Below are 13,383 nucleotides of genomic sequence, written 5' to 3' on the forward strand. Positions count from 1 at the left end.
ATGACAATAAAAAAATGACATTTTTAAATTGTCTTCACTCAAAAATACCATTACTTGTTGTCAAATAGTCCACCAATCTTAATGAAATATTCCTATAGTAGTATGCAAATGGTCAATCACCAACCAAAAGGACTTTAAAAATGGCCAACTATTAGTGCATGTATTTTTTTATTATGAAATATCTCTGTAATAGCACTCAAATAGTCAATCACCAACCAATGGTCATCACCAACCCAAAAAAACTTTGAAAAATAGCCTACTATTAATGCATGTGTTTTTTATTTTTGAAAAGTTTGCTATCTATTATTATTTGTTTATTCTTGTATTGATTAACCAAACCCACGCCATTCATGCTACCTCCGAAATTACCTCATGAAAAATCTACATGCTATCTAGCACAATCAAAGTCTAAATCATGTGAGGCACGAATATGAGACTGTTTTTTTATTTCCATTGAGAAGTGAGACTAACTATTGGTATTATAAAGAGGTGCTCTTATCCCCCTTTACTCCACACCATTATCCAACGATCTCAGTATATCCTTTGCCATGGATTCTAAAATTTCTAGGCAAGAACCTGAAAGTAGTTTCTTATCTCAGCTAAAACTCTATGACATTATACTTGGCCTATCTAAGCCCATGGCTCTCAGAGCTGCCGTTTTGTTGAATATTCCTGACATAATTTCTTCCCATGATGGCTCTCTAACCCTAGAAGATATTGCTGCCCACATTTCAGCCTCCAATGAAAGCCCACCTTGTATAGAATATCTGTTTCGCCTCCTGAGATTTCTAGCAGCCCACCAAGTCTTTACTGAGATCCCACACGAGGAGGACTTCAGGCAAACCAGATATGGTCTCACTGGCCTTTCTAAATTGCTTGTTAAGGAGAATAGCAACTATGTTCCATTGTTGTTGGGATCCATCAACCATATTACCACTCCGGGATGGCTGCATTTGCATGAGTCTGTGTTAGAAGGCACCTGCGCCTTTGGAAAGGCTTTTCATGGTATGAGTGTTTGGGACTACACTAGAGACATCCCTGAAGCGAACAGAACGTTCAACGAGGCCATGTCTTGTGACACTCGTGCTGTCATGGGTAATGTTGTCAAGATATATGAGGACGGTTTTAAGAAAATAAACTCTTTGGTTGATGTTGGGGGAGGTGTGGGCTCTGCGTTGTCCATTATTGTGGAGCATTACAAACACATTAGGGGGATTAATTTTGATCTGCCTCATGTTATCTCTTCTGCACTTCCTATTGCTGGTAAGATTGACTTGACTTTAGTTCATTGGTTTGATTGATGAAAGGCTTTTTAATAGTGCACACGTCTTATTGTTAAGAATAACTTTATATGATTAACTTTAAGACATCATTTTAACATGGGAAAAATTTATGGATGCATATAAAAAATTCTTACTTTTTCTTTTATGTTTAATATTAATTCATACATGTAAATAATAATAGTATATAAAATATATCTCAATTTTTGTATACTAGTTTTAATTTGAGAAATAAAAATTATTTAATCTTGTTAATAATACAATTGTTATAATTGTTTTTATATGAAATTTGTGATATTTAGAATTTTATAGTGAATTGTATTTTTATTTAAAAGCTCCTTAATTATATGAAGATAAACACTAATTTTATGAGCTAATTATTATTATAATATTTTATATAGCATAGCATTTTGACAGTGAAATATGGTTTGGTTTTTGACATTGTAGGAGTAGAGCACATTAGTGGCAACATGTTTGAACATATTCCACCCGCTGATGCTATTTTTATGAAGGTATATAATCTTATATAAGCTTATGTACCATTTGTATCAAATTTATAAATTTTGACTAACAATGTAATTTGAACTGGAAATCTCATTGCAGTGGATTTTGCATGATTGGGATGATGATGATTGTTTAAGAGTGTTGAAAACGTGCTATGAGGCCATACCAGAAAATGGAAAAGTTATAATTGTGGATGCCCTTCTTGTTGAAGGGATTAACGATGAAGCTAATGAAGAAAAATATCTCAAAGGAGTAGGATTGGCATTTGATATGGGAATGATGGTATATAGTAATGGGGGAAAGGAGCGATCTGAAAGAGAATTCAAACAAATTTTTGGCAAAGCAGGTTTCAAAAGCTACAAAATCTTCAAATCACAATCTATTCAAACCATTATTGAGGTTTCCAAATTCTAGGTCAATATATTTTAATAGTACCCAAAAATTTAGTCACGTTAAAATAACTTTCTCTAGTAGGTCTATATGTAATGTATTAGATGATCCACGCATGTTTCAAATACTTTTTTATAATTATTATATAAATAAACTACCATCATCACTCAAAGGAAGGATGTGCACTTCATTAATTTGAGGGGAGGGGAATCGAGTAGTTCCTAGACCTTGTTGGATGGATTTAGCTTCAAGAAACTTCTAGCAAGTTGATCTTTTGTACTTCTTTCTCTTTCTTAACTGTGGTATGAGCATTGGGGGATGTTTCTAACACGTTGGCTATTTATTTTATAGTGGATATATATAGTCATATTTTTTATTGTAGTCATTTTTGGTGGTTTGAATTTTAATTGAAATTGCATGATTTCTATTAAGCAAAGCCTAATAACACAATATTGTGTTTTATTTAGTTGCTTTTATGAGATTTTTTTTTTAAATCACTTGTTTCAAATTAATTGATAGTAATTTAATGATGATGTGATGCAATCACTTATTAAACATACATTAGTTTTATATTTGATAATATGTTTTTTATTTTATTTTAAATTAACAAGTCACTAAACATTATTAATGAAACACACAGTATACACAATTTCATATACACTTTTTTTTTGCAATTTGTTACTGATTTTTTTTTATGAATAATAATATCTTTATATTAATATCTTGGAATGAAAAGTTAGATGTTGGGGGTCACCATAAGGCTTCCATACAAAATTGGCCATAACCAAGCCCCACCCATCCGAAAAAAAAAAACCCCACCATTAGCTATGGAGCATACAATTGTATATACTAAAGGGTTACAAAAATAGCCACCAATAGAAATATGTGGTCTAACAAAAAGAGCCATACCTAACCCACAAAACTACCCACCTGTTAGGATTAAACCATGGATAGAAATAACAATTACATGCAAGTATAACCAATATCAAAAAATAATAGATCACACAGAAAATAACACAAGACACCAAGATTTAATGTGGTTCGCCAAATCCCTGGGCTACATCCACCAAACAGCAAGTCTAATATTATTACAATCCAGTGATTACAACCTAATTACAATCTATAATCCCTTGCAGCTCAATACCACTGCAAGAACCAATTTTCACATCACATCAATGAAACAATCCCTAACCCTAAGCCCTTTTATACAAGTATTTTCCCACTTTAGGGTTAAAATTAGTTACAACATGTTGGCCATACATTGGCAAATATAAACAATCACCAATTGGTTAATAGTAGCCCAAAATTTTGTGCTATTGGCGAATGGTGAATAGTAGCCCAAAATTTTTTACCATTGGCAAATAATAGCCCCAAAGAATTTATGAAGTATGTATAGTACTTTCCTGATCAGTCACCACAAACTAACACCACTATCCTACATGAAATGGGCCCCAAGAACATACTAAGAGAACCATTTGGTAGCATCTTCCCTTGTGAAATTAGGAAATCTTTCCCTTGCAATGTGACCTCCAGAACATCCACGAGCACACCTATGATTTCCATATTACACCACACCATGATTAGGAATGAGGGAGATGTCCATGCCTGATGTAGTGCAAGGTAGGTGTATCCCCAAAGGTGATGACCTAGCCACCAACAAATAACCACACAACATAATATAAACAATAACACAAATCAAATTTAGGTCCAAAACAATGGCAATTATCATAATATAATCATAAGAATTACACCCAAAATGCCTGACTATAAGGTCTTCAAGGTTATAGCCAAATACATAAGAAATTATAATAATAGCTTTGCAAGATCTCACAAGATCCAAAATACCTAGCTATCCAAAGATGCAATTTGGTAGAAACCCCAAGAAGAATCTAAACTTGTGCTTGCAAGACACTAGGAAACCTTCTTGTTTCCCAAGACCACACTTAGCTAGTAGCTCTACTAAACATAGTTCTTCTCAGCTACTCCATGCTGAATTGAATCACTCAAAACATCACAATACCCTTTACTTGTACTAAAAGAATCCACAATTCAGCCTAGCAAGTTATATTAAATGCACACTCAAGCCACAAGTTGGCCTAACAGACTTAAATAGTAAATACTTAGGATAAATCCAAAGTTTACAAAGCATGAATAAATCATAAGACCAAATAAGAATACATGTGCTCTTAGACATAGGTCCATGTACCATCCAATGATCCAAATCCAAGAGCATGTATAAGCCAAATCCCATAGATGGAAGCTCACAAAAACAATCTCCAAGGTCTATAAAAAAGTCAAGAACATGCTACTAACAACCACCAAAAAGGATCTAACTCTAATAATATCACTCCAATAATCATGCACACATAGGAAAAGTTCCCCAAACATATCTTAAACATAACCCTAATTGCGTGAAACATAAGTCTACAAATTTGAGCTCAGTGCTCCTGCATATATGATTGTTGAATACCCTAGGATGCTCCTACATCAATGTCCTCTCTAGAAAAATTCCCAAATTGAATTTGAAGACCTAGGGGCTCTAGGACACCATTCCCTAGAGATGAAGGCTCAGCAGCACTATGCCCAATAGTTGAGGAATGCACAAAATGATTAGTGATTCTACAACTAGCTACCCACATTTTTATTTTCATAGGGGATTTTCTACAAATCATGAGCCTCTCATCCTCGCTGATGGGTTTAGTCAATCTCTAAGGGATCAATTTCCTACATTCCACTACACTTTCACCAACCAAAACCTACTCCATGTACAAATGAAGAAAAGATGTAAGTTTGTACCAAGCCCAATGGGTAATAGGGAGGTGTGCCTCCATAGGAAAATTTGAAACCCACACCATTAAAGGGTTGAGATCATCATCCCTACCTCCAATCAAAAAATAATGGTGATCTTCCTTTTAGATGCCAACACACATCTTGACCCTACAAATGATATGGGCAACACACTTCCTAGTCACATATAGAGCCTCGACTTTCATGACAACCACCATCAGAGCTATTGATAAGAAAATAGATAAAATGTAAAGATTGGACCTCAAGTGCCACTCAACTACCAAAAATTTCTCCCTCAAAATTAAGTATGATGCTTCCCAGAATAACACTCCATCAAACATAAATTTCTTCCTTATCTTGTTCACAAAAATTGACCTTCTAAATTATGGAATTAGCCCATCCATGGACAAAGAAAAGTTTACCTCCATGATGCATACCAGCTCTTAGCTCTTCTTCAAAGCACATGTTTGTGATAAGAAATTATTGGTAAAGTTTCCATGTATTTGAAGACAAATGAAGTCTCATGAAATACTAAGTATCATAATTGTTGCTACAATGGTTGGTGCTTTCTACCTATTTGCAAAAATGATTGCACGGATTTAGAGGGCTTATAGATACACATGTCACCATCCTCAAATGAGAAATGTGTTAGCATGAATGTTGACAATATTCCTTTGGGGGTGCATCCAAAGAATTGGTGAGCATGTGGCATAATTAAAATGTTGCATTCATGATTGTTTTTGTCATTGATGACAACATAGTAAATTTTCTATGAAGACTGGCAAAGTAGCAGACAAAGATCATGGTCGTATGAATAAAGTTTTTATGTTCAAGTGATGCACTATTAAGCACATGTTCTACAATGTGTCGTGATGATGAGGTTAAGTGTGCGTAACATAAGTCAAAGACATATAGAAGATATATATGATTTACAAAGATCAATTTAGAGACAAAGTACCTAATAAGAAGTTTCTAATGATTAGATTGTATCTTTTAAAAGAGATAGAATCAAGATATGATAAGTTGCATGGAGACAAAGAATAGTTTCATGATGATGTCTGTTGGTGTGCAAGTTTTGGTTTCACACATGTGAAAAGTTGTATAAATTGTGATCTAGTAGTAGTGTGTATTTGCGAAATAATTAATTATCTTATTTTGGTCCTATAATTAATGGGGAAAGCCGAAATTTTTTTGAGGACATAGTATAAAGGAAAGATGTTTTCCTTGGTTGAATATATGCATGGAGTGTGAAGTGTGTGAATAAGAGTAGAGTGTTTGGTAAATGCGAGTAAGAGATCCAAGAAATTGTTGCATGTGAAGTTGGTGATCTAGTATCGAGATCAAAAGGAGTTGAAGTCTGGTTGATAGGAAAGAGGAAGTGGAAGGAAGAAGTATAGTAAAATTCTATTATACTACAAGCAATGACATAGAGATCATTTGGATAGTGGGTTCATTGGTCTTGCCCCTGAAGCTATTTGGACAGTGGGTCGATCTATTTTCTACCACTCCTAATAGGGATTCCAAGGATCTTAATAGGGACTAATATGTACTAAAAATTTTCATAGAATCCTAATAGGGCCCATCCTCTAACAAGGAATATTTATATTATTACATAATCATGATGACAAAAGAATCACCCTCCAAAGAAAATAATTGCAAGAAAAGACAAAGAAGTGATGACAAGAAACAAAGTAAATAAGGAATTATGTTTGATTTCTCAAGTTAAACCTAAAAGTTATGATGAGGTATGCAAAGATGATCATTGGATTCAAGAAATGAAGGAAGAAATAGACCAAATTGTGAAGAATTACACATGGGAAATTGTTCCAAGATCTAAAGACAAGAATGTTATATGAACTAAATGGGTATTCAAAAAAAAGATGAATGAATGAGGTGAAGTTGTGAGAAACAAAGCAAGAATGGTATGTAAAGGTTATTCATAGCAAGAAAAAATAGATTATGAGGGGAAGTGCATGTAATATTAGTCAAAGATGTACAGAAGGTATATGTGATTTATAGAGATTGGTGCAAAGACAAAGTACCTAATAAGAAGTTTCTAATGATTAGATTCTATCTCCTAACAAAGATAGAATCAAGATATGTGAAGTTACAAAAAGATAGAGGATAGTCTAATGATGATGTCAGCAAGTGCACAAGTCTTGAAGTCACACGTGTAAGAAGTTGCATAGTCTATGAGCTAACAGTGGTTTGTAGTTGTAAAATATTTAAAAATTTAATTGTGGTCCTATTATAATTAATTGGGAAAGCCTCAAGGCTGACTCAAGGAATTGATTTGAGGACCTAGCATAAAGGAAATATGTTTTCCTTAGTTTAATGTATGCATAGAGTGTGAAGTGTGAGAACAAGAGTAGAGTGTTTGGCAAATGTGAGTAAGAAATCCAAGGAATTGTTGAATGTGAAGTTGGTGATCTGGTATCAAGATCAAAAGAAGCTGAAGTTTGATCAATAGGACTAAGGAAGAGGAATGAAGAAGTATAGTACAATTATGTTATTCTATAAGGAATAATAGAAAAATCATTTAGACAGTGGGTTCACAGGTCTTTCCCTTGAAGATGTTTGGACAGTCTGTTCATCTACCTTCTACAACTCCTAACAGGGTTGGAACAACTCCTAACAGGGTTAAAATCTCCTGACAGGGATTCATAGTCTCCTAAAGGGTACTAATATGTGTTGAATGTTTTCATAGACTCCTAATAGGGTTCATCCTCTAACAAGGAATCTTTATATTAGTACATCATCTTGTGGGTACCATCCCCACCAAGGTTTTCCCTCCGATCAAGGGTTTCTCTAGTTAACATATCTGGTGTTATTATGTATGAGTATCTTGGTATGGTTACTTATTATATTTCTCATATGGTTAAGGTTTGATAAGGTTTTTAATTGTGATAATAGTTGGATAACTAATTCACCCCATCCCCCCCTTAATTACATTGGTGGACTATATATTCTAACAAAAGGAAATTCAATGGGCTCGATATGATGTCGCACCTAAGGTGGAGGAATTCCAAAGCCAAGGATATAGAAAAATGATGCCTACCCTTACTTTGAAATTATTATTCCATAAGATGTGCCTTAGTAGTCATTTCTTGAGCTTCACTCACCATGCTTATCAAGTATTGGACATAAATCTAGTTTATGAGGTCGGATATCCATGACTACCTTCATCATTTCAAACTTTCCATTTGAAAATTGTTCCACAAATACATTGGAAATCTTCTTCTAATGAGTCCACTTCCCTTAGGACATGAGTAATTTTGAATTCATCAAAATTGTCTAACAATTTTTTGATCTGTTTGATATACATATCCAAGGAACCTACCTCCAAATTTCCCTTAGAAATTCCATTGGTCATAATTCAGGAATCACCTTCTAGTTGTAGTGTCTATACTCAAAGTCTAATCCCCAACATGATAGCATCCATTATAATCAAGCACTTAGCTTGGTTATTTGTTATGTACATCTCTCTCCTAGCACTGAAAGCCAAAATGATCCCATCCTCTAATGTGGCAATAATACCCATTCTAGATAGACCTAGATTTCCTTTGGATACCCAATCAAAGTTGATTTTGGACCACCTAAGATCAGGAATGACCCATACCACACCATCATTTTTTTTATTATGATTTTGGACTGAGGGAGAATCAACTCCTAAAAGCCTTGAGTAGACTTGTTTGTTGTTGATATTATTTAGTAACCTATTTTTTAATTAAAATTCATTCAAATGTGGAACATGGCTCAAATGAGCTTCTGAGATTTGAAATTATCCTATTTTTAAATTAACAAAATGAATTAGAAATACTTTTTTTATTTCAATAAGAAAAATAAATATTGCAAATCACTAAATGAAAATAAATAAATTACATCAGCTAAGAACCAGTTGCGGGAACATGAACAACAACAAAAAATAGGCATTGTTTCCATGAATTACACTAAGAAGAAGCATACTTTTCATGGCCTATAATAGAATAAAGAACCTCTTATATTTTAATCAAAAAATGCATTAGTTTCATCCTCCAACAACTACAAATTAGGAAAGTGATAAGAATTAACATCCATGCATCATTCTCTACATGCGCTTCACTATCAGGTTCCACAACTAGGGAGTGACCTCCTTAATAGTGAGGGAAAGCCCAAGATATGCATAAGGAAGAGTAGTCATTTGGAAATTGAGTTACCTAATTATTTGACCTTGTAGGTCTTTTTCAGTGTTGAAGAAGTAGATATTTCACTTATGATAGTTAATATGTTGTCCAAATGCCTCAGCATTATAGTCTAGGAGCTCCTTCTAGCACCTAGCCCCGTTGAGGAAAGCATCATCCACAACTTGTTGTAGAACCTCTAGGGAAATAGTTGTAGTAGGTTTAATACATTTGATCCATCCCCTAGGACTTCTTCCATAATGATAAATAAGTAGGAGAGAAGGGGGTCACCTTGCCTAAGCCCTCTAATAGTATTGAAGAACTTTCAAGAAGTGTCATTAAGGAGAACAACAAATTGGATGGAGTTGATAAACTAATTAATCAGAAGGATAATTTTTTTCACCAAATTTGAGCCAAACCAAGATTTTGAATAGAAATTCTTGAATCACTTTATCATATATGCCTTCGAGATATCTAGTTTCATTTCCATGCCCAGGTTCCTACTTGTCACCATAGAGTGTTGGACTTCATGCCAAGTAATGACCGTATCCAAAATTTTCCATCTAGTATATGGGATAATAAACATATGGAAAAGTAACTTCAATCAATTGAAAAAAAACTATAGAAAGAACCTTATACACAGTGTTATAGAGGCTTATGGGCTAAAAATCCTCCATCCTAGTGGACTAACCAATGTTACGAATTAGAACAATATATGTCTAATAAAGCTCTTCCAGGAATCTCCCTTTATTAAAAAAGCCTTTGGCCAATGTTTTACATCATATTTTATGATTGTCCATAGTTCTTGAAAGAAAGCTGGAGGAAAGCTATTTGGGCCCAGATCCTTGAAATTCCCCATGGAGAAAAAAAAAATCCTTCATCTCCGTCATGCTCACTTTTCTTGATCAAATCATAGTTTATAACATTATCCACAATTGCAGTAATGGTTCTTGTTGGTGTAAATAAGTATTTACTTATTACACTTACTTAAGTTTACTTAGGTTAATGCACTATTCAATTATTTTGCATTATTTTATTATTTAATTAGGTGAGACACTTAGGAGTTTGTGTACTCTCATAGAAGTATGAAACTCTAATTAAGCACGTGGTATCTACAACATGGGATTTTGCATCATTCATTGAGTTGTCATGTTGAAAACATAGTTATTTGCACTCTTAATTTAGCACATGTTGTCTACACTACTGATTTGCGTGATACACCATTGTAGGCTTATCCTCACATCATCACTCTTAATTATGTGCTTAATGGAGGATAACCCATATCTGGTGGACATGTGCCTAGTTGTATGACTTATCATGATGCAGACTTCTATGCATTCTAGAAGCTCTTTAGAGGCCTTTATATATAGGCACTCCTAGTGTACTCTTGATATGGCATATTGAATATATCATCATTTTGATCATACTCTCTTTATTGGTCTACTATTGTGCTTGTGTTCGAGTTACTTGGTCTTGGGTGAATTCTGGCCTAAGACAAATTATTACATGGTATCAGAGTTGAGGGAGTTTCTCTACACATAGTCATTTGAGACTGTTCATACTTCAACACCTCGACATGAATCTGGAGCATCCACAAAAATTGGGAGCATCTAGAGCTAGATCTAACCTCACCATTGCATCTGGAGCATTGATTCAGTGAAGATCAACTATAAATTTTTCTATGTTGGGTGAAATTTGATCATGAGGCAAAAAAAAAATTTACAAATCAGAACCTAGAGGCCCCGATTTGTAGTTTGGGTATGGTCATTTTATTGATCTGATTATTTGAGTTTTGGATTTAATTTAATTATTTCTCTATAATTCTACTATATTTTTTGAAATTATTTTTCAAATATTTTGCCCAGTAAGGCATTCAAGCAGAGAAAATTTTTTTAGCCGAACCGAGTAGTGACACCCCGGCTCAACTCTTTAATTTTGGTGGAATATTCTATAATTATTTCATAGGGTTTATTTATTATTCTGCAAACTATATTCCACTGGGCCATACCATTATTGCACATTCTGAAATTTGGATACATAATAATCACGAGGAGGGCAACCCCAAATTTTTGGCAAGCATCACTGACCCTTATTCCACCGACAAGAGCACATCTCACTACCGGTAGCACTGGCGAGCTCGCCTTTTAGTTTCGCATATGTGGGCTTCTCTTTAATCTACTTCCAAAGCCAAAGTCACCATGCATGTGGGACTAATTGCATACCTCTGGCGACACAATAAATCTAGCCTACTATGATTAGTATTATCCGGGCATGGCAAAAAAATATTCTGGCACGGGAGTTTGCAATAGGCTGGCTTCTCCCTATGACACACAGTGCTTATTGCTTCTTTGTTGCAACCATGGAAATCATTCATTCCACACTGAACAAGTGGACTCTAGATTTCCTGCCATGTGGTTCCCTATGGCCAAGTTGGCATTTGACATAAGTCCAATCAGCCCTACCATGTTGTCTATTAGATTGTGGTGACTGATCAGGAAAGTACTGTACATACTTCATAAATAGTGGGGTTCAGGGCATCGCCCCGAAAAAAAAAAAATTTGGAAGTAGCCGACATGGTAGCTGACATATGGCCGACATGTTATAACCCTAAAGCGGTTTAATACTTGTATAAAAAGGGCTTAGGGTTGGGTATTTTTTCATATGTGGTGATACGAAATTGGTTCTTGCGGCGGTATTGAGCTGTAAGGGATTACGGATTGTAATCAGGTTGTAATCACTGGATTGTAATAAGATCGGACTTGCTATTTGGTGGACGTAGCCCAGGGATCGGGTGAACCATCTTAAATCTTGGTGCCTTGTGTTCATTTCTGTGTGTTCTTTTATTTTCTGTTATTGGTTATATTTGCATGTAGTTTTTTATTTCTGTCTATGGTTTATCCTAACAAGTGGTATCAGAGCAAGGTTGTCTTTCAATTATCCTCTACAGGAAAGTCTCACGATTAAGTGGGAGTCTCACAGTTGAGTGGGAGCGATGGCAGATGAGGGTAAGTTGAGGGTTGACAGGTTTAATGGGCAGAACTTCCAGTTATGGAAGATGCAAATGGAAGACTATTTACATCAAAAGGATTTATGGAAGCCATTGGAAGGAAAAGCCAAGAATCAGGGAACTATGTCAGAGGCTGAATGGGATCTTTTGGATAGAAAGGCACTCGAAAGCATTCGGTTATGCTTGGCACCATCGGTGGCATTTAATATTACAAAAGCAAAGACGACAGAAGATTTGATGAAAACCCTAGCGACACTGTATGAAAAGCCCTCCGCTTCAAATAAGGTATTTCTCATGAAGCGTTTATTTAATATGAAAATGGCAGAAGGTGGATCTGTTGCAGATCATTTAAATGAGTTTAATACTATTACTAGTCAATTATCTTCTGTGGGTATCAATTTTGATGAAGAAATTAGGGCTCTCTTGATTTTGTGTTCTTTTCCTGAAAGCTGGAATGGCTTGGTAATGGCGGTGAGTAATTCTGTTCCTGGATCTAGTACCCTAAAATATGATGATGTGATCGGTGTTATTTTAAGTGAGGAAACTCGTAGAAAATCCTCAGGTGGATCTACATCAGGAAGTGCTTTAAATGCACAAAGCAGGAGCAGAATGACTGAAAGAGGAAGTAACTCTGGAAATCATGGAAAATCAAGAGGAAAGTCAAAGGGGAGGAGGTCTCAATCGAGAGGACCAAATGATTGCTGGTACTATGGGAAACCAGGGCACAAAAAGAAAGATTGTTGGACTCGAAAGAAAAATGAAGGAGATAAATCAGATGGAGACAAAGAGGCAAATGTGGTAAGTAACAAATCCGAAGAGGATGCTTTGCTTCTGTCTTTAGAGAGTGTTGATGATTCATGGGTTTTAGATTCTGGTGCTTCTTTTCATGCTACACCTCATAGAGGTTATTTCATTGATTATGTCCAAGGGGATTTTGGGCTTGTTTATTTGGGGGATAATGAACCCTGTCAGATTGTTGGAAAGGGAAAAATTAAGATTAAGTTGCAGAATGGGAATCATTGGCTACTACATGAGGTAAGACATGTTCCAAAGCTGAGTAGGAATTTAATTTTAGCAGGGCAACTCGGTGATGAGGGTTGTGTAGTTACTTTTAATGATAAAAATTGGAAGGTTTTAAAAGGTTCCCTTGTAGTAGAAAAAGGTGTGAAAGTAGGCACCTTATATCTTTGTACAGGTCATATTGTTCCTTCTACTTTGATTGTTTCAGAGAAAAATGAATATTCAGGAACAATTA

At 35.1% G+C, this 13,383-nt stretch overlaps 1 protein-coding gene across 1 annotated transcript; it reads left to right on the forward strand.

Annotated features, from left to right (window-relative positions):
* The first annotated feature begins 489 nt into the window (after positions 1-489).
* LOC149559995 ((R,S)-reticuline 7-O-methyltransferase-like) lies at positions 490-2,559 on the forward strand. The gene is made up of 3 exons (XM_089824398.1): positions 490-1,263; positions 1,728-1,792; positions 1,884-2,559. The coding sequence occupies exons 1-3, from the start codon at positions 549-551 to the stop codon at positions 2,196-2,198; spliced, it is 1,095 nt and encodes a 364-aa protein (XP_089680524.1). The 5' UTR covers positions 490-548; the 3' UTR covers positions 2,199-2,559.
* Positions 2,560-13,383: the final 10,824 nt, after the last annotated feature.

Source organism: Cupressus sempervirens, chromosome 4, assembly GCF_028749045.1.
Source record: "Cupressus sempervirens isolate cs-2001-9-10 chromosome 4, ASM2874904v1, whole genome shotgun sequence".
In the NCBI taxonomy this organism is placed as follows: domain Eukaryota; kingdom Viridiplantae; phylum Streptophyta; class Pinopsida; order Cupressales; family Cupressaceae; genus Cupressus; species Cupressus sempervirens.